General features: G+C 35.1%; 1 protein-coding gene across 11 annotated transcripts in view; it reads right to left on the bottom strand.

Annotated features, from left to right (window-relative positions):
- Nucleotides 1–21,652, bottom strand: part of LOC131541514 (mucin-2) — a 118,759-nt gene that overhangs the window by 41,180 nt on the left and 55,927 nt on the right. For 7 of the 11 annotated variants that reach the window (XR_009271526.1, XM_058777284.1, XM_058777286.1 and 4 more), the window contains one exon: nt 17,625–17,699. Coding sequence is in view for 7 of the 11 variants with exons in the window: in XM_058777284.1 (XP_058633267.1) it covers nt 17,625–17,699 (75 nt within the window). In the remaining 4 variants the exon portion in view is untranslated. Of the gene's footprint in view, nt 1–1,430; nt 1,481–17,624; nt 17,700–21,652 lie in introns of those variants that run through there. The other 4 variants (XR_009271527.1, XM_058777289.1, XR_009271528.1 and 1 more) reach the window with 3 other exon arrangements.

Genomic DNA, 21,652 nt, shown 5'->3' with positions numbered 1-21,652 from the left:
CATCTTAAAATGTGGTAGAGCAGATGCTCTATCTTTGAATCTGATCTACAGAAAGATAAAAAAAAAAAAATCAAACAAGGTCACTTTAATATTGCAATGGTTCTCTGAAACCGCACTGAAATGAAAAGGAGAGCAAAAACACACTTTTGCTTAGGTATTCCACTTGTAGAGCCCAGTAATCTCATGCGCTTCATCAGTTTAAGAAGAGATCTCAACCATTTCTCAAACTGTGCTCAGATTTGCCAAGGTATGCAAATCAAAATTTAGAGACCTCAGTAAATTCCAACATTTCCAAAGCTGCTATCCACATTCATATCATAGCTGTACTCTCTCTGTATGCCAACTATTGACTCATCCGTGCCTTTTTATCTTTCCTGAGAAATTTTAGAAGACACATCTGAGACAGAGAGAATATAGTCTTTCTTTGATTTCCTAGATTTCTTTGATCAAAAATACAGTAAAAACCAGTAATATTGTGAAATATTATTACAATTTCAAATAGCTGTTTTCTATGCGAATATATTTTAAAATGTAATTTATTCATGTAATGCAAAGCTGAATTTTCACAAATGTAAAAAAAAAAAGATTTCAAGCACAACTACGCAATATGCTTACAAAACCTTTAACACATTTTCAGTAATCTGAATAAAGGGTGAAGAAGTCAATTTTCATATGCCAAATATCACTTTTGGCCAATATTGCATAAACCCCAACGTCTGCAATCAAAAGTCAGAGATCTCAATATGAACTCAAATTAATCTCCTCACAGTCCTTGTCATAAGGAATCAAATGCAAAATACTTAAATAAAACATACTCCATAAGGAGTGATAGTTTACCCCAAAATTCACCACATCTTCAGAATATTGTTCAAAAATCCACCTATTTGTTTTGCATGAAAGAAGAAAATTCATATGGGTTTGAAGCAAATGATGACAGATTTTTTTTTCCTTTTTATTCTAGGATGAACTCTTGCTTCAAGACTCCTGAGCTGTGAAAGATCAACCTCTGAGAGGCTAAACTCGCATGTACTCGATATGTGTGTGTGTCGGTTTTGTATCAATACCTCCGGCTTCCTCTCTCACTTTCTAGCGTCTTCCCCCACAGTCCCTTTACCATCTGAGCTACAGTCTGATGCTGCTTTCCTCGGGGTGACGGTGAGCATGCGGAGGACCTTTCCTATTTCTCTCATCCCTTTCACTGGCGTTTTCCTCCGCTGGTCTGAAGAGGGAAGATGGATTACGGGACGAGTCGCATACACGGTTCAGTGACCTTTGCTTTGTCCCTTCCGTCCACACACATACGTACATCTTTCAGAGTGTAGGTAGAAAGGGTCAGGCCAAGCAATCAGATTCATTCGCCTTTGGTTAAGAAATCAAAGTGGTGAGAAGACGAGCAAAAGTCCACAAAGTCTTGAGGTGCACAGACAGATACGTGCAGAGCTGTACGGTTCACCTGTACTGATGTTTGATTTCAGCAGGTCTATTAGTCAGTCATTATCAAAAAAGAAAAACAGACAGGGTGATCAGACTGTATACACTTATTACTTACCAAATAAATAAATGACTTTCAATACTGATTTAAGCTGAAATCATGGTCACAGAAAAGAAAGAGCATATACTGTGATAGACTGCTCAAAATGAACACAACATCAAACTATACTTGTGGTTATTGTACACTTCTGGTTATACTGCTGGCAAAACTGGCTCACATTTCTTTTCTTTTCTTTTTTCTATTCAGTGCCACAAGAACAAGAGATATGACAGTCACATTAGAAATAATATTAGCTGCCAGAAAAAAGAAAAAAAAAGTTAGTGTGCTTTTAAAACATGTTTTCAGCACTTTTTAAAGTTTGTTTCAAAAGGTTTATGCATGAAGTAATTTATAAAATGTGAGAAATCTGTATTTTCCTAAAAAATAAATAACTGCATAATGTATTGTTCCTTACTTGCCAAAATGAGAAATAAAACAGCGCATCAAATACACATATTTCTATCATGTACTCCAGTTTTTTGTTAATATAGGTTGCTGAATCCTTCCAAAACAATCTTAAGAATATACAATGATAAAACAAATGCAAACTTGTTTCTTTTTACAGTCCACAAAAGTTACAGGTATATGAAATGTTATCTATCTATCTATCTATCTATCTATCTATCTATCTATCTATCTATCTATCTATCTATCGATATATATTTAGGAATCTCTTGAGTTTTAAAATGGGTTTTTTATTTATCCAATTTTTTATTTATAATTTTTAATAATTTAATATTTTTTAATTATTTATTGATTTTTGGAAAATGTTTTACTGTTTACATTTTTATTATTATTATTTAATTAATAATTTTTTAATTCAGTGTCTTTACAATCTTATGCAGGCATAAAAACCAATTAAATTCATATCATTCAGCTCACAAGTCCACCCCCCGCCCCCCCAAGTAATATAATTTAATTTAAATGAGACTTATATTTAATAATTATATTTATATAATATAATAATTATATTTTTATTTAACACTCACTTATATTATTTTGTTTATTATTTTATTCAAACAAAAACCAAGTGCAATAATGTTCTTATTAATATTATTAATTTATTTTTTATTGTTATATTTAATGGGTCACACTATGTGCAGTGTGAGGGCCAAAGTCAAGTCAAGTCACTTTTATTTATATAGCGCTTTTAACAATACAGATTGTGTCAAAGCACTTAACAGTATCAAATTGGAGGATAGAGTGTCAGTAATGTATAATGATAAGATTAAACACTCAATTTTCAGTTAAAGGCATTTCATTATTGAATTCAGAGATGTCATTGTCTAGCTCAGTTTAGTTTAAATAGTATCTGTGCAATCAAATCGGCGATAATCGCTAGAAATTAATTAATTAATCAAACCAAATCTCTAGGTGCTCTCTTGAAAACCGAATTGAAAAAGTTATGTGCACCCCTGACAATGACACTTTTAAGTATAACATAAGTGCCCAAATGCCATCGTACAAGCATTCCACATGGAGGATCTACAGATGAAGGTTAGATGCAGTGCTCCAGAACTCCCTATCCTTCAGACTGTGGCACAATGCCACAAATCTTGCTGCAACTGCAGACTTTCGCTCTCTACAGGGGAATTCTAATTGTTCACTTTTGGAGAAGTGAGAGGCTTCTGGGATTAGAGTTTGAATGCTTCTCTAGTGTTCTTACATTCCCATCTCAGACTCACTTTTCATAAAATACTCAAATATTCCCTCTTTTTCTCTCGCTGACACACACACGCACACACACTTCTGCTCCCTCCTGCTGTCCAACCTGCTGAAATACCGCTGCGATGTCAAACAAAACACAAAATGAAATGTTGTTACAAGACATATAGACGTTAGTCAAGGCTAGATGGCATATTTAATGTGATAAAAACTAAAACAAGGCTATTAGGGAATGAATTAGAGTTTGTTTAATATGTCATGAAGACTTATGTCAACTCATGCTTTATGGCATTATTTGTAAAGTGAACAAATACTCAAATTTACTTTTCACAGCATTGATTTCATGCACATAAAATTAAATGCAAGCTCTGCTCCAAAATTCTGCCTAATAATCACATTTTGAAGCACAGTATTAGAGTCTTCTAAGAAAACTTCTTTTGGTTAAATTCAAAGGCATCATTGGATATATCATTCATACAGAATGCGATCATAAATAAATATCAAGTATAAATATACTTAGATTTCACTAAATATTGAAAAGTATAGATAAAAATAGTATTTGAATATAATATCATTTACTTAGCATGTTAACATAAAACTCTATTGGAATCAAACAAGAGTCAAGTAATAAGAATAAGAATAGGAATGAGAGATAATATATTTTTTATTAATATGTTTTTCATTTGAATGGTACTTAGTTTTAGTAATTTTGTTGTGCTTTTGTCACTTTTAATAGCTTTTATTTTTTAATGACTATGTAGGTTTCATTCATTTATAGTTCAGTTTAAGTTATTTTAGTACATCAAACAAAACTAAAAGAAAATGTTGCCTTGGCAACAAGCTGAAATAAAATAAGTTTATATTTTTGTATATATTTTTTAATTTAAAGTTGATTGTATTTCAAAGTATTTCACGGTTTTAGTTAACTACAATAACCCTAATTAATAATAATATTTATTTTTTGCAAATATTTGTGAAATTTACTAGCAATTTCCAAGTGAAAACTGTTCTAAAGTAAATCCTGTATCCACCATTTTTTTTAAATTACTACTACTACTAACAATGATATGATAAAGATATTACAGTTTTTTTTCAATACTTTGAACAATTTTCCTACACTGTAAAAAAAAAAAGAACTTAATTTTTTTTTTTTTAACAGCTTCAGCAGATTTTTGAGTTTGCTCAACTTATTTTTGTGGGAGATTATCAAATATTTGTTGTATAAACTTAAAACGACAAGTTGAGAAAACTCAAAAATCTGCTGAAGCTGGTTGCCTTAAAATTTGAAGTTGCCTCAACTTTTTTTTTTTTGCAGTGTAAACTCTTACAGTTAGCACAACATCCGTCTGTGTGGGCTCTACAATTAACACATTTCTTGTTGCTTTGACACAAAATGCATACAGTTAACAGATTTAAAAAGCTTGAACTTCTTTTACACACAAGCTCATCCAAGACCAAAACAATGTAATTTTACTGCCAAATTTTCAAATGCTTTCACTCTGTATGTCAGAACAGATAACATCATGTTCTAAAACTAACTTATAGGCTAAAGTCAAAGTGAACAGCTGTTCATATCGTGAATTGAAACACAAATATATACCCAGTATTTTATTCCATTGCTAATGAGAAACAGCTGATTGAAGTTATGCAAATATATAAATTCCAGCTGATTCCCATCTTGGAAACACACTCAGGTGTTGAGGTTCTTTCAATCGCATGACCATATGATATACAGTAAAAGACGTCCTCTTTGGGCTGATCTTATGTGGAAAAGTGCACACCTGCATAAATGTGAGATTTTAGAAGATCTGCACCAAAGACTGGTGCCAGAGAAAGGGGACAGGTGGGAGACTACTTGCCAATATATGTGATCACATGGAACAATGTGGCATTCCACCGTTCCCAGTGCAGTCAGAGACTGGTTTGACACCCATTCGAGAATGATGTCTCTTTTCCTTGCCCCTTACTCCCCTTACCTCAACCCCATTGAGGAGTTTTTCTGAGCCTGGAGATGGAAGGTTTTTGACCAACGTCCACAGGGCCAAAGGTCCCTCCAGGAAGCAATGGATGCTGAATGCCAAGACATCACAGCTGAACAATACCAGGAAGGATAAGGCATACCAAAAGATTCTTCCCAAGATGCCTTGCCAGAGAAGATATCAGGTGTGATGTGGATGAGAACATGTGGCCAAATGCAGAAGACCGGGCAGATTACATTTATTTATTTATTTATTTTTTAATTCTTCTGTATAATGACAGCTATATTGCATATTTTTTTGTTTTCTTTCTTGTTTTTCTAATGAACTATTGCAAATAAAGCCTTTACTGCAGCAGTTCTGTCTCCTTTTTCCCCCCATAAACCGTTCATTCTGTAAAGCTACTCTGAAATGGGTCATTCAATTTTTGTATTGAATTTCTGCAGCAAAATAAACAAAATACATGCATTTACTAAACCCAAAAAGAAAAAGAAACTGAACTGTAAAACACAATCTATGATTGGTGCAATATACTCTCGATTGTATAAGGTCAGACCTGACACCTAACATAATGCAGTTTCTGTAATTCCATTTGATGTTAGTTTTTTTATGAAATTGTGTTATGATTGACTAGATGTTCCTGTTGGAAGAGAACATGTGTTAGTGTTTTGGAATAATAATTTGATTTTGAGACATGTTTGCAGTGTTTTGGTAGATGTAATGTATTGTGTTAGTGCATTACTGCAATTTGAAAATTAGTGTTGGGGTTTAGTTTGCAATGTGTGATTTTGAGCATGAAATTAACTGTTTTGTCAATTGTGCGTTGCAGGTGTGTTGGTGCGTTAAGAGTTTAGGAAAATTGTTAGAAGTATTGAAAAAAAATGTCATAGCGATCGTAAAAAACTGTAATAAATGTATTATTGCACTACCTGTGTTGAATTACTGTGAATTGCATTTTAATAAATGAATCTTCCTGTCATTCTGGTTTAACTTCTTGTAGGTTGTAACCAGTTCAAGTCAAATATTTCAACCCAGCTGTAGAGCGTTCCAAATAATTCACTTACGAGGTTTCATTTCAGTTATAATGCCATCCAAGAAGATAAACCACAGGCAGCTCACTAGGTTTTGTAACAGAGCTGCCGTCTCTTGCTCAAATTCCCCTCACTACGGTAGTTGTGTCTATCTTTCTCGATGGCTTTTGACTTCCTTTCCCCATTTTGCATGTAATACGCACTCACTGCCGTACACGGCCCACCGCTTCTCCTCACGAGGCATTTTCTCCCCTTCACCTTCATTATCACTTATTTAAAACTTTTACTAGGTATTGAATATTTGATGCAGATTAATATTTCACTGCAGGAGTGCCGTCAGGAGAGCCAGTAAGCGAACGAGCTGAGAGCAGAGCAGACATTTACCATTCTCCACCACGGCTTCCTCTTCCTCTCAGACGTGGCATGAGTGTATCTTTGCCCAGCGGCAACAAACATCACATGCAGACCAATGAGTCATACATGGAGAAAGACGGAGAGAGAGAGAGACTTTTACGTCATTACAGGGATTTTATTAATGGACCACAGACCAGAAAACATACTTACGCAAGTTCGCAAAAGCTGACGCTGATACTTGACTGACACGTTATAAACGTGTGGTCTTGTACATACGTAACATTCACTCATGAGTTTCTGCCGCAGTCATTTCAGAACTCAAACAGGCTATATAGTTTCCCTTTAAATGCACGTGACATTAACAACTATTTTATTTTATTTAAGTTATGTTTTGGAATAGGTCTCTTATGCTCACCAAGGCTGCATTTGAATTAAATATATTTTAAAATATAATTTCTTCCTGTGATGCAAAGCTGAATTTTCAGCATCATTACTCCAGTCTTCAGTGAACCTTCAGAAATCACTCTAATATTCTAATATCTAACATTTTTCATTATTATCAATGTCAAAAACAGTTATGCTTCTTAATGTTTTAAGGAAACACAGATCAGTTTATTTTAAGGATTCCTTGATGAATAAAACGTTAATCAAGTTGGTCATCATTTACTTGAAATGGACATATTTAGAACATTACAAATGTAAATAATAATAATAAATTAAAATCCTACAAAAGTATCTAATCCGAAATACTGAAATGTTGTACTTGTAAAATATGTTTTACAAGCAATTGTTGAAGTTGTTAGTTGAACTGTTTTATATATATACTATATATATATACTAAATAACCATGTACTGTAAATATGATAATATTAAATATTAATATATAAAATTATTTACAATTATATTTAGGATTAATTTCTTTTAAAAAAAAGGAAAAAAAAAGTCTTGTATGTAAAGCTCCAAAGCATGTGTGTCTGCATATATGCACAATTACAATGCTCTTTCATATCATTTGATGAACTAATCCCAAAATCACGACAAAATGCATACTAATAGAGCAACATAAATTAATGGAGTTGACTTAAATTAATACAGTGCATTCTACAATAAATAGATATAACATACTATAAAGCCTAGTTTACATAGAAAGGAAGTGTGTTTGCCAAGAAAAGAAAGACAATGAGTTAATCTAAATGCTCACAGTGCAATTCCAGTGCAGTTAGTGCCTATAGTTGAAATCGGATTGCAAGTGGTTAGTAAATAAGACAACACGTTTTGTGTTGAAATGCAAAGTTGAACGGTCAAAATGTTGGAAAAGAGGCTTCATTCATTCATCCATTCATTTAACCCCTGTCATTTAAAGGCCTTCAGAGGATATCGATATAGCCATGAGAATGAGATAACCCATATATCTGAATGTATTTCGAATGTACCAGCCACAAGTCAATCTGTAAACAGCATCATTCAGTGTCCATTTAAGTGACTCTACCCTTTCGGGAGCTACTCTAGATAAATGACACATTTCCGATTCAGCACGTGAAGTGCCATGGATGAGGCTGAGAAAGAATGTCGTGTCTGGCCATGAGCGAAGCTGGGCTGAAATGAGGCAGTCTGTCACCAGGTACCTCATACAAATCTCTCTCCCTGAGGCTTTGGACAAGAAGAGGCAGGAGCAGGTTTCATTCTGCGCTCCGTCCCCTCTGGAATCTGATTAGGCTGCTCTATATGGACTCCAGGGGCCCGGAGCGCTCATATAGACACCTAAATGGAAGAGTCTATCGTTTTTTTTCCCCTGCCTGTCACTCCACAATTGCATTTATTGTAGTAACGCAGCAGCCTACCATACATTTGAACCTGTTTATTAATATGCAGCGAGAGCACCATAAATATTAAATAAATGGAGTCTATGTATATCTGTGGGGAAGTGCATCTCTAATGGAAAAATGGGCCAGAGTTTTAGGAAATCAATGAAAATGAAGGAACAAGAAAGATATGCACACTAGGGTTTATATTCAGTAGTCGATAGCAATGCCAGTACATTTTCACAATTCTCAATATCAGTTGTGCAATTTTGATACAATAGCAGAAAAAATTATGCAATAGAATGTAATCCACTTAAAAATCCAATCTAAAAAGTATCAATTAATGATATCATTTTTACAAATCAGTATAATAAAAAAGTATAGGATAAAATAATAATATTTAAGCGTTTTAAATTTATATAGTAATAAAATGTAACTCAAAATACCTAAATATTGTACTTTTTACAATAAGTACACTCTTAAAAATAAAGGTGCTTCACGATGCCATAGAAGAACCTTTTTTGTCTAAATGGTTCCATAAAGAACCTTCAACATCTGAAGAACCATTCTGTTTCACAAAAGGTTCTTTGTGGCGAAAGAAGGTTCTTCAGATTATAAAAAGGTAAGAAAGAGATGGTACTTTAAAGAACCTTTGACTGAATGGTTCTTTGTGGAACCAAAAATGGTTCTTCTATGGCATCGCTGTAAAGACCTTTTAAGCACCTTTATTTTTAAGAGTGTAATGGTTCTAGCAAACTGTATGATATATTTAATATAACATAAAATATTATTAAAACTAATGAAAGGGAGAAAACAACAGAAATAAGCAAGTGAAAAAGTAATATCATATTCATATTCAGATAAAGTTAATATAGCTGTGAAGTTTTATAAGTAATTGTTAGAGTAAACTATTAAATGTTATATATTTAATGTAATATAATAAATATTATTAAAACTAATGAACATATTAACAAAATAAAAACTAACTAATATATATATACTGTATGTGTGTGTGTGTGTGTGTGTGTGTGTGTGTGTGTGTGTGTGTGTGTGTGTGTAATGATTCAGTCCACTGAAGGCGATCGTAGTGAGAACCCAAGTGCAGTTTATTTACAAAAGTAATCCAAGAATACAAACATAATCCGAACAGACTTGACTTGATTTGACTTGACACAAACTTGACTTGGCATGAAACAGACTAGACTTGACTCACCGACAGCGGTTTACAACTTCAATACACCACGAGAGACAATTGAACCAAATGGGCTACATATAGCAAACAAAAAGGCTCACATGACATGAACAAACCAATGAGAGAAGAGACACATGACTAAAGCAACCAATGAGCAGACAGAACTGATAATCACATGACAAGACAATAACCAATGAGAACATGACACACAGACTAAGGGAGCACATGGAAAGAACAGGAAACAAGGCAAAATATCAAAATAAAAGACATGAACCCCAAAACAGACCTTACAATATATATATATATGTATGTATATGTGTATATGTATATTTATATGTGTGTTGATATATATACACACACATAGTGCCGTGAAAAGGTTTTTGCCCCCTTCCTGTTTATTTTTTTTGCTTGTTTTTTTTTTATTTATTTTTTGCATATTTGTCACACTTAAAAGATTCAGATCATCAAGTCAAGTCACCTTCATTTATATAGTGCTTACAAAATGCAGTTTTGAAATAATGATTTCATTTATTAAGGGAAAAAAGCTGTCCAAACCTGCCTGGCCCTACGTGAAAAAGTAAGTGCCCCCTAAATCTGATAACTGGTCGTGCCACCCTTTGCAGCAACAACTGCAATCAAGCATTTGCGATAACTGGCAATGAGTCTTTCACATCGCTGTGGAGGAATTTTGGCCCACTCCTCTTGCAGAATTGTTTTAATTCAGCCATATTGGAGGGTTTTCAAGCATGAATGGACTGTTTAAGGTCATGCCACAGCATTTCAATTGGATTAAAGTTCGGACTTTGACTTGGCCACTCCAAAACCTTAATTTTGTTTTTCTTGAGACATTCAGAGGTGGACTTGCTGCTGTGTTTGGAATCATTGTCCTGCTGCATAACCCAAGTGCACTTGAGCTTGAGGTCACGAACTGATGGCTGGACATTCTCCTTCAGGATTTTCTGATAGTGCGCAGAATTCATGGTTCCATCAATTATGTCAAGTCATCCAGGTTCTGAAGCTGCAAAGCAGCACCAGACCATCACACTACCACCACCATGTTTGACTGTTGGTATGATGTTCTTTTTATGAAATTCTGTGTTGGTTTTATGCCAGATGGAACGGGACACACATCTTCCAAAAAAATCAACTTTTGTCTCATCAGTCCACAAAATATTTACCAAAAAGTCTTGGGGATAATCAAGATATTTTTGGGCAAATGTGAGGCGAGCCTTTGTGTTCTTTTTGGTCAGCAATGGCTTTTGCCTTGGAACTCTCCCATGGATGCCATTTTTGCCCAGTCTCTTTCTTATTGTTGAATAATCAGTTTTATAATAATAATACGTTCATTAGTGTTAATAATATTTATTATATAACATTAAATATATACATTTAATAGAATCCTTGAACAAGTACTTGTAAAACTTCACAGCTGTATATACTGTATAAACAGCAATAATCAACTGAATTTTATAACTTAATTTTTTGTCTCATCTAATACAAGTCTAAAAATAGCAGAAAATGTATTGTTATTATGAAGGGATTTTTCTGTATTGATTTTTCCCAGCTGTTTCATCCATATTTTAAATTACGCATTGCGTTGTGTTGTGTTTTAGGGTTGAGGGAAATGTATATAAACTTCAAGCACTGTTTCTGTTTTTCTAAAAAAAAAAAAATTCTTGTAGTGTGTACATTTATGAACTATGTTCACATGGGGGAAGTCGTGGCCTAATGGTTAGAGAGTCGGACTCGTAATCCAAAAGGTTGCAAGTTCGAGTCTCGGGCCAGCAGGAATTGTAGGTGGGGGGAGTGAATGTCCAGCGCTCTCTCCACCCTCAATACCACGACTGAGGCAAGGCACCGAACCTCCAACTGCTCCCCGGGCGCCACAGCATAAATGGCTGCCCACTGCTCCGGGTGTGTGTTCACGGTGTATGTGTGTGTTCACTGCTGTGTGTGTGCGCATGTTGGATGGGTTAAATGCAGAGCACAAATTCCGAGTATGGGTCACCATACTTGGCCGTATGTCACTTCACTTAAAAAAAAAAAAAAAAAAACAGCAGTAAAGCTAGTATCATTACATTTTAAGCTATAGTAGGCTATTAATCTGACAAACCGAGACAATGTGAAAACCTGTGCACATCTCATATCTAACAGTTATCTTCACTCCTTCATCATAACCTTTCCACAGATTAAACCTTCCAAAAACCTAAAACGTGACTAGCATCAGGAGACCCAAAAAGCACAATGTGCAAAGCCTTTATCCAATACTAAAACATCTTCCTTTATCTTCTTCCTCAGTTCATGGAGGATTCAACATGAAAAGACATTATTATGATTTAATTTCCCACCGGTACAGGAAGCTGGTGTTTTCCCCTCACACTCACACAAGCAGCTAGGCTCTTGTCCACTTCTCTCATTTTCTCTGTAATACTCTCTATTGAGTCTCTCACACTCAATAGTTCAGTTGTACTGAAGCCTCAGCGCAGGATAACCAGGTCCAGAGACAGTTCTAGGGTCAACAGATAAATGGGCTTAGCCTATGATCTCCAGGTACTTATAGGATGCACTTCTGTTGTAATATTGGAATATGACGCAGTTTAGAAAAGTTTAATAGCAGTTTAGGAATCATTTTCCCTGCTGAAAACAACAGATTAAACCAGGCTAAGGTTGTTATTCGGTCTACCAACTAGTAGTGCCGTGATAAGCCGAGGCGACCAGCACGTTGTTGGTACTGAGTGCTTCACTGTCAGGAAACCCCAACACTCGCACACAACATTAATATTTAGATCACCCTCTGGGTAGACACAAGAGAAAATATCTAGCCTGTAATCTCTCTAAATTTATCCTTTCCATCTCCCGCTTTCTTCCTCCATACCTGCGTCTCTCAGTCGCCAGCTCTTGAAGCACAGGTTCGCTTTCATTTCCCCCCACAGATGGAGTCGCACTCAGACTTGGACGTGTTCCTTTTTTGTCTCTCTCTTTCTTCCTCGGATCTCAGCAGGGACCTGGCAACTCTCTACCTCTCTGTCTCACTCTCAGCTCATCTGTTTCTGTGCTTTTGAGCTCACAGACGTGGATCCCCGTCCTCAATGCCAGGCTGCCAGTGCTCATCATTCTGAACAATCTCCTTTCCTATTAACTGACTGATTCTAGTACAGACAGCCTTAAAAGTCCAGCATATGCGCATCTGGTGCTGTCTATAGGATGATGCATAAACTGGACATCAACAGATGATACTCGCAGGAAATAAAAATGACAAACAACATCTCCTATATATCTAAAATGTCTATTCAACTGGTTTTGCTTCAGGGCCCAGATTAGATTAGAACTAACACAGTAGCAAAACTGCTTATACGCTGTAACAAACTAAAATGCCCATAAAACATATTGCATTTAATTGCATTTGTACTCATAAACATAATACATCACTTAGTGTTTTAATAATTATTATGAATTAAAAATAATTAAGCTCTGTACTAGAGCTTCAGACGAAATCTGTGCCCATATTTCCCAAGAAACTAAATTGTGCATTCAAAATCAGAGATCTCAGCATGAACTCAAACATTTCTTATCAAATTCATCCATGAGCAAATAATCTGGGTTCTATACGCCACATTCATTTTACAGCTACTCTTACTCTTTTATTTTATTTTTATTTTTTTTCTTGCAAGGAATTTTAAAAGAAACGGAGACAAAGTTGATACTTCAAATAAACATAAATGAGAACTCCATTAAGTCTCCTCAAATAGGTCCAGATATTAGCTCTGCAAAGTGTACAGTAACTGCTTTTATCTTTGAGGTCAACATAAAATTAAAATTGTTCCACTTTACATTTTTAAAACATGATCCAGATCTTATTGTGCTCCGTCATACTTTTCAAACAGCCTTTTCCAACTGCCTGGCTTCATTTTCACACCCATATTTCACAATCAAATCAATTACTAATTCTACAAGTTCTGCCCTACATTTGTTCTTACTAAACCTCCTTTCCCTCAGGAAACCATCACATTAAAAAGGGTAAATGGGTTGCACTAAGTTTCACATTGATTTTAACTCATTTGTGTCTTTATGTCTCCCAAGGAATTTTAGGAGAAACATTTGAGACAAGGTTGATACTTCAGTAAAACAGAGAACTCCATTAAGTCCCCTTAAATAAGATATTAACTTGGCAAGTTCAACTGATTTTATCTACCAATGTGAAATCAAAATAGATATGCTTTATGTTCTAAATAAATGAACCAGGTCTTATTGTGCTCCTTCTTATTGTGCGTACTTCTTAACCAGTAAGTAACATCCATTTCACAATCAAATCAATTCCCAATGAACAAAATCAAGATAATTAAATCTCCTTAAACAAGCCCATATATTAGCTTGAAAGAAAAATCTTTGATGTCAACATGAAATCAAAATTGATCCACTTTATGTTTTAAATAAATAACCCAGGTCTTATTTGAAGACGTTTTTAGAAAACAATTAGATGTAAGAAGGATGATTTGTTGGTGATAGCAAATATTTTCCAGATTGCGGTAGGAAAACAGTCTCGTAAGGGGGAGATTAGATCTAACCGATAGTGGAGTTGAATGTACTCGGTTTGCCAGCAAAGGAGGGTGCAGCGGTGGGCAGTGTGGTAGTGGGTACATCTGTTGGGAGTGAGAATGAGAGTGAGGAGGTGGAGGAAGATGTTAGGGCAAGGTTACCTCCCTTCGAGCCATTCTCTCCTATGTCTACAGGCTCAAAAGGGGAAATCAGAGACATATCTGTTGATTTCTATAACTCAATGGACAATCAGAGGAGTTTTAGTGAGTCAGAATACACTCACCGCTCAGAACGCGAGTGTTCTTGTTCAGTCCAGAGTTCTGGAATCTCGCGACACGAATCCTCTGATTATAACAAACAAAGTGTAGAGGTGATGTAAGTAAGAGATTAATTGTGCCGTGTTTACAGATTCATTGATTATAGCAGAATTAGAGATTGCGATAAACTGAAATGAGTGACAGCTTTTTAAGGAAGCGCACTTTGCGCACTTTCTTTGCTGTATATACACTTGGACGGTTCAGAATTTGAATAAAAGTTTCGTTTTTCATGCTGCTAAGAGGACCAATGTGGCGTACTTGCAACAAACTTTTGGAAGTGACATCCGCATATTCTGTCGAAATCACAATGATATTGTGATAATCATAACTATGGACTGGACAAAATATGTCAGAATAGATGTGCATGAAGGCAAGCGCCCTCGCTAATTTCAGAAGCACCGACAGATTTGATTTTGGAACAGAGCATCCTTCCACACTGTAAAAAAAAAATGTTGAGCCAACTTAAAATTTTAAGGCAACAAACTTCAGCAGATTTTTGAGATTTCTCAACTTGTTGTTTTAAGTTTATACAACAAAAATTTGAGAATCTCCCACAAAAACAAGTTGAGCAAACTCAAAAATCTGCTGAAGCTGGTAAAAAATGTTTTTTTAAGTTCGCTCAACTTTTTTTATTTTTTTACAGTGCAGAGCTCTACGGTGGGACTGGAGATCGGTCTGTAGCGCGGTTGTCTTTCCTTCCTTCTGTGTTTCTTTTCTTTCTTTCTATATATATAGGTCGTGTCAATTTAAAAAGAGAAAAATAGGCTTGCTCTTAAAAAAGTTTGAAAACCACTGCTTTAAGGCACCACTGCAAGAAACCCTTTTGGATACTTTATATTTAAGAGCATGCAAAAAGTAAATGGGTTGCAAATATTGACTTTTAGTGAATATTATTGTCTTCTGTGTCACTCTGCCCCTTCCTAATTTAATCAAACCACATACACTCATATATGTGTGCGTGCGAGTGTTTGTGATTCTCCAGGGCTCCTCTGGGAGTGTTATTCACACCTTCATTCTGGGCTGGAGCAGATGAAAATGTGTAGTGACGTGGGCTGCTGTTATTGATTTTGGTAGACCTTGTGCAGTGGGGGAGGTTACATAAGCCCAGGCAATTATACCTTGGGCTCATGGGGAGAAGGAAACTTCCTGAATGTCCACCTGGATCTTCCTCAGCGCTCTGAACACTGATTCACACGCCTGGAGGTTTCAGCCACCCAGCTGATCAGGTCTGGTGCGGTGCGACACACACTATCACAGATTTCATCCACTTGTTTTTCTTCCAAAAGAAATCAGCTGTACAGGCTCTACTAACTTTATATATCGCATTGGCAAACTACCATTGCTTTCCAGACACTCATTTAGATTTAGTCTCACATAGCCAGACTTTTGAACATCTGATCCACATTGCAGCACATTGAATCAAGAATCGTTCATTTTAAGACTGTCTGACCGATATGTACGATGACTTGTTTGGGTACAGGTAAATCAGATACAGCCCTAAAAGCGCAGTCGAAAAACATAAAGCCACGCTCAAGGACACTTGGCTTGTTTACTTGCTACTGTCTCAAACAAAACTGTTGAATATATTTCAAAGACGCGATGGCACAAACCTCACAGACTTTGCCAAATGCAGCGATATTTTCCTTGGAAGCCCTCATAGTAGCAGACTGGGAACTTGTAAACATGATATTGTTTCCAAGTGAACTGAGACAGATTCACAGAATTGTGTAAAGCGTATAGTTCTCAACTGGTTTGAGTTTAGTACCTAGACCTGGTTTGATGCTCTTGGAAGAAAATACACATTTTAGGAAACTTTTTTGTTTTCTGCCATATTTGTCTTGCTTCAAACATATGACAATTAAAAATTATATTATATTAATAAAATAATTAATATAGATGTAATATACCGTAAATGTATAAAAACTTCACTTTTGATAAGTAATATGCATTGCTAATAACTTAATTTGGACAACTTTAAAGGCGATTTTCTCAATATTTAGATTTTTTTTTGCACCTTCAGATTCTAGATTTTCAAATAGTTGTATCTCGGCCAAATGTTGTCCGATCCTAACAAACCATACATCAATGGAAAGCTTATTTATTCAGCTTTCAGATGGTTTATAAATCTCAATTTCGGAAAATTTACACTTAAGACTGGTTCAAATATGAACAATATCACACTCGTAGCAGTGCAATATGGCTGTATATCAGCGCGGCTGTGATTTGGCCATAGGTAACCACAGTGTGCTGATATACAGCCATATCGCACGGCTACGAGTATGATATTGGATTTATACTCCAGATGATGGTCTGAGTGTGTAAATACATAAGAAACAACAGCTGACCACAAGCCTCTGTTACTAATTCCAAAACGTCACTTTAGAACTAGTAACAAAGGAATGCTGAGGTGCTTCATTGAAAACTTATTGCTCTCGGCGGGTTCATAAGCGCTGAACAGCCACTGACACTCTGAAGCTCACATCTCCGAAAATGATAAAGCAAATTTTCAAATAGATATTATCCTTTTTAACAAACTGCATATTTGAAGTCTAAACAACTACATTCTCACCTAAAATCTCTTCAAACTACATTCCATGACACAAAAACAGTATTATTTATGAAATTAAAGTGGATTTGGGATCCGCCATGACACTCGCTGTGAGAAACTCCACAAGCGGAATGATACAAATGGTGAAGCGGTTGGAGTTCTGTTACCACTAGAATATTGCATGGCTGGAAAAGGCTCTCAGCCAATCAGAAAGAGGCAGAAAAACACAGAAATATATACACACACACACACACACACACACACAGTATATAAACATATAAACACACCAGTTTAGAACCAGCTGATTTTTACATAATTTTTGCAAACTTATGCATCGCTCTGTGAAGTGTCTTGTTGCCTGAGACCAATAGTATCATCCTAGACAAGTCTAAAATACCACATTTTATTCATGCTAATGTATTATTCACCAGAAAATAATAGCTGAGCTAGTTGAAACTAATAGTTGAGCTCATATGTAGCAGTCAACTCACTAATTAGCACAGACAGTTATTTCCTTAAACACCTTCCCACAAACTCCTGCATAAGACCTAAAATTGACAATTCATTTAGACTCCATTCCATATTATGACTTCCACTGAGTTTATTTGTGCAAATACTTTATGTAATTGTGGATTTTTGCACATAAACACATGGAAAATAATGGTGTCTTACCTGTATATGATACAGGCGCAGTCTCTGCATGTGCCACAGTTCTCAATGTCCTGTCCCGTTCGGTACGAGTGTCTTCTGAAACACACAAGAATACAATAACCAGGGGGTTTTTAAACTGTGACCATGTCGCTATGAATGAAAACCTAATAACTTTCATATTATTGCTGACATACAACACAGATTGTTTATTGCACAAACCTAGTATGTAAAGTATGTTTGATTCAAACACAGTTGAAGCTGCTCATGTTCATGGTGTCTTTGATGAATGACTCTTCTGAGTGTCTGACAGTTATATAAGAGTGAGTCACAGCTAACAGGACTACACTATCATTCTGCTTCTGCTTAATTAAAACACTCGTTAGTGTGTATTTATATATTGCGAATGTGAGACCGAAGACATATTCTGAGAATGCCAAGTTTACATTATACATGTATTGAATTTACAAGCAGGTATTACAGATATCTTTAAGAAGTCAACACACAAATGGATTAGTTACAGTTGTCTCTGCACATGAAGTATTTTAGTATTTAGCCCCTTTAAGAGCTCTTCTTTTTACACTATATTACAGCAGTGCATATGATTACAGACACCAGGTGCTTCTAAATAAAAGTGTGTGGCAGGAAGACTATATGCATGCATGTATACGTGTCACATACACTGCCTGAGTCTCACATGGGATAACAATGCTAGCCTGATTTAGCAGCCCGACACAAAGGGGACTAATTACACATCACAGATTTCCGGAATCTTCCTCCTCGCCTTCCTCAGCTTCTGGAATTAAAGAGCTGATGGTAATCCTGAGGCTCTCAAGCAGCGCTTAAATAATCCACAGATGGAATCAATCATAAGAGAGGTTTTATGTGTAGATCTTTCATCTATTTTTTATTTTTTAACCAACATGCTTTATATTTAGAATAGCCTGCACTTTACACAAAGCATTCGTCTGTGACGTGCATGCATCCATCCATTCATCCCTGTTATCTTAGCATTATTTACTGTAGTATTGATTAATATTGCTTTTTTATGTTTTAATTGTTGCAACAATTTTATTCTTTGGGATAAACCCTTTGAGATGCATCATCTCATTTTCAAGGGGGTCCCATTTGTAATTTAATTTGACGTTTATCAGAATTTTTTTTTTTTATAGCTTTAATTCATTGTTATTTTAGTTTTTAGCATTTTTTTGTACTTCAGCTTAAAATGTATTTAATTTAGTTGCCAATGCAACATTACTACTCTCTATTTACATTTTTAAAGCCTATGTGTTTTTAAACTAAATTTGAGCTTTATTTCTCTTATTTCTATTAATATCTATTTACAGTGTCTGTATTATTTTAGCATTATTTATTAACGCTCATTGTATTTATTAATAATGAATTAGCTTTTATTTTTATATTTTTGGTTTTCATTTTAATTTTAATTTTATAGTAAGCTTTAGGGAATTTTAGATAGATAGATAGATTCACTGATTCCCTATCTATCTATCTATCTATCTATCTATCTATCTATCTATCTATCTATCTATCTATCTATCTATCTATCTACCTACCTACCTACTTTATATGCATCCACTGTGTATTAACTGCAAAAGTGACAGCTTTAACATTAAAGTAAAATGCTTTTAAAGGTCATCAGTCTTGTTCTCACCTTTTTTCTTCTCACAAGCAAACACTTACACATGCACACACACACGATCAAGGCAACAGTCTCATTAAAAGCTGTTTAAATCTCACTTTAATTTGTTCACTGGGGGACAGCCTAGTCATTTGTCATCAACACAGCACAGCTCCTGTGTGTGTGTGTGTGTGTGTGTGTGTGTGTGTGTGTTTTGTGACAAATGAGGACATACATTTGTATAATGACAAGGGTATGACAGGTATTACAAGGAGAAGGTGACTTTTCAGGACATTACCCCATGTCCCCACTTTTCAAAACGCTTATAAATCACACAGAATGGAGTGTATTGAAAATCTGAAATAGCACAAAGCTTCCTGTAAGGGGTAGGTTTAGGTGTAGGGATGGTGTAGGGCAATAGCACATACAGTTTGTACAGTATAAAAACCATTATGCCTATGGGATGTCCCCACTTTTCACAAAAACAAACATGTGTGTGAATCTCTATTCTCATAAAGTGAGAGTACAGCCAAAATAAAAGAGGAATGTGGTGAAATAATCAATAGCCCTGATGATGTAATTCCCCAGAAGCTGTGACCTTTGAACTGAAAATACCAAGCAAAAGAGCTTAACTATTTGACATAAAATATAGCCACTATATTATATCCTAAATAAATATATAAATAAACCAACCAAAAAGCCAATCAATCATAATTTGTGGTGCCTTTGCACATTAAGATTAGAACAAGCAACATAATTTAGTGTCGAACTCATCCATCATGAGAAATCTTTTGTTAAGACCTCAAAGAAATTAAATTACGATAATGAGAAAAGACAGGAAAAAATATATGCTTGGCCTCTTACAGCTTCTTGACATATGAGGGTGCATTAACCAAAAAGTCTTTTACTTATTCATTTAAAATGTTTTGTCATTTTAATAAATGAATTATGGCATCTGGTCAATTGTGTTTGCCTACTTTAGAAACATTCTGGAAAACTATTAGGGATTGAAAGTGAAGTAGAAAAATAAAACAATGTTTTTGTAACAGATATTCAAATTCTGCTGCTGTTTTTAATGAGAGCCGTGCTTTAACTTCAAAAAATTAAACACAACTTGATGCATTCAGATTTTTATGTTCAACTGTGCTTCCTAAATGCTTCTAAAGGTGCATTCAAAGCAAATGCTTACAAATTTATCTGGTATGGTTTCTGAAGGTTGCACATGTATAGACTCTACAGTTGAAACACAAATCACAAGAATGGTGGCAAATCAACAAATGTAAAAAGATGAGCTTTTAACATCCCCTCAAAAAATAAAAATAAACAAACAAATAAATAAATAACAATACTAAGAGGTTTCCCTCAATAAACTGTATAATTTATAATTTGCTGCTTATTGATAGTAAGTAAGGTGGTTGTTGTAGTAGTTAAGTTTAGGTATGGGGTAGGGTTAAGGGATCTAGAATATGGTCATGCAGAATAAGGCAATAATATGTGCTTTATAAGTACAAAAAAACATGCTAGTAATATGCATGCTAGTAAGCAACTTGTGTTCCCTAATCTAAATTGTTACTGAATTCTGTTGTTCTAAAATGGGTTTTTATGTAGTTTCAAGTAATTCACTCAAAAGATCCATAAATTGGAATGTTGCTTTAATGCAGTGATGTAGCATCACAATGGCAACTTGTGCACAATCACAAGTGACGATTTTGCAATATAAATCACTTTTCGTAAAGTTTCTTTTCAGTTTAAAACAGGACAAATGCTTGATTAAGAAATGTGGTGACAACAGCCAAATGAGGCAGGAGATTGATTAATGACACACTTCACAAGAACATCTGAAAATTACCCCAAGTGTTCTTAGATCCGTTCTCTGAGATGACCTTTCAGTGTTAATTACTCTGAGACTCTGTGGGGATTTGAGTGTAAGGTTAAATGAATTTTCTGCCTTTTCCTGGTTAACTGAATACAGCTTTTTAAGATACATAGAGCAGATGTCCACGTCTTCACGTTGCTGTTTTTAGTTACTGGTGCTCAGTTGATTCATACAGTTTTTACTCAAATCTGAGATGAATCTGAGCAGTTATTTCATTACCACAACAATTTTCAAAATTGACACTACACTGTATAAAATGATTCATGATCTTATTGTGAATGATTCATTAGCGCATGCTATCTAGCTATCAGCATTATTTTAGCGTTAGCTTGAATTTTCATATGTTCAGTTTTTAATTTTGAAGTTTTATTAAGTTCCATCCTACACTTTCTCTTGTCGAATGCCCGTTTCATGTGAAACACAGTTATTCACATTACAGAAGAAAATGGGTTGCACACAGCAAATCACATTGAATTTAATGTATTTTTACATTGCTGGTAAGCAATTTTGTATGTTAGCATCTATGAAATAAAATAG

This window comes from Onychostoma macrolepis, chromosome 05 (genome assembly GCF_012432095.1).
Source record: "Onychostoma macrolepis isolate SWU-2019 chromosome 05, ASM1243209v1, whole genome shotgun sequence".
NCBI classification, from domain to species: domain Eukaryota; kingdom Metazoa; phylum Chordata; class Actinopteri; order Cypriniformes; family Cyprinidae; genus Onychostoma; species Onychostoma macrolepis.
This window is presented reverse-complemented; position numbering and strand designations above follow the sequence as displayed.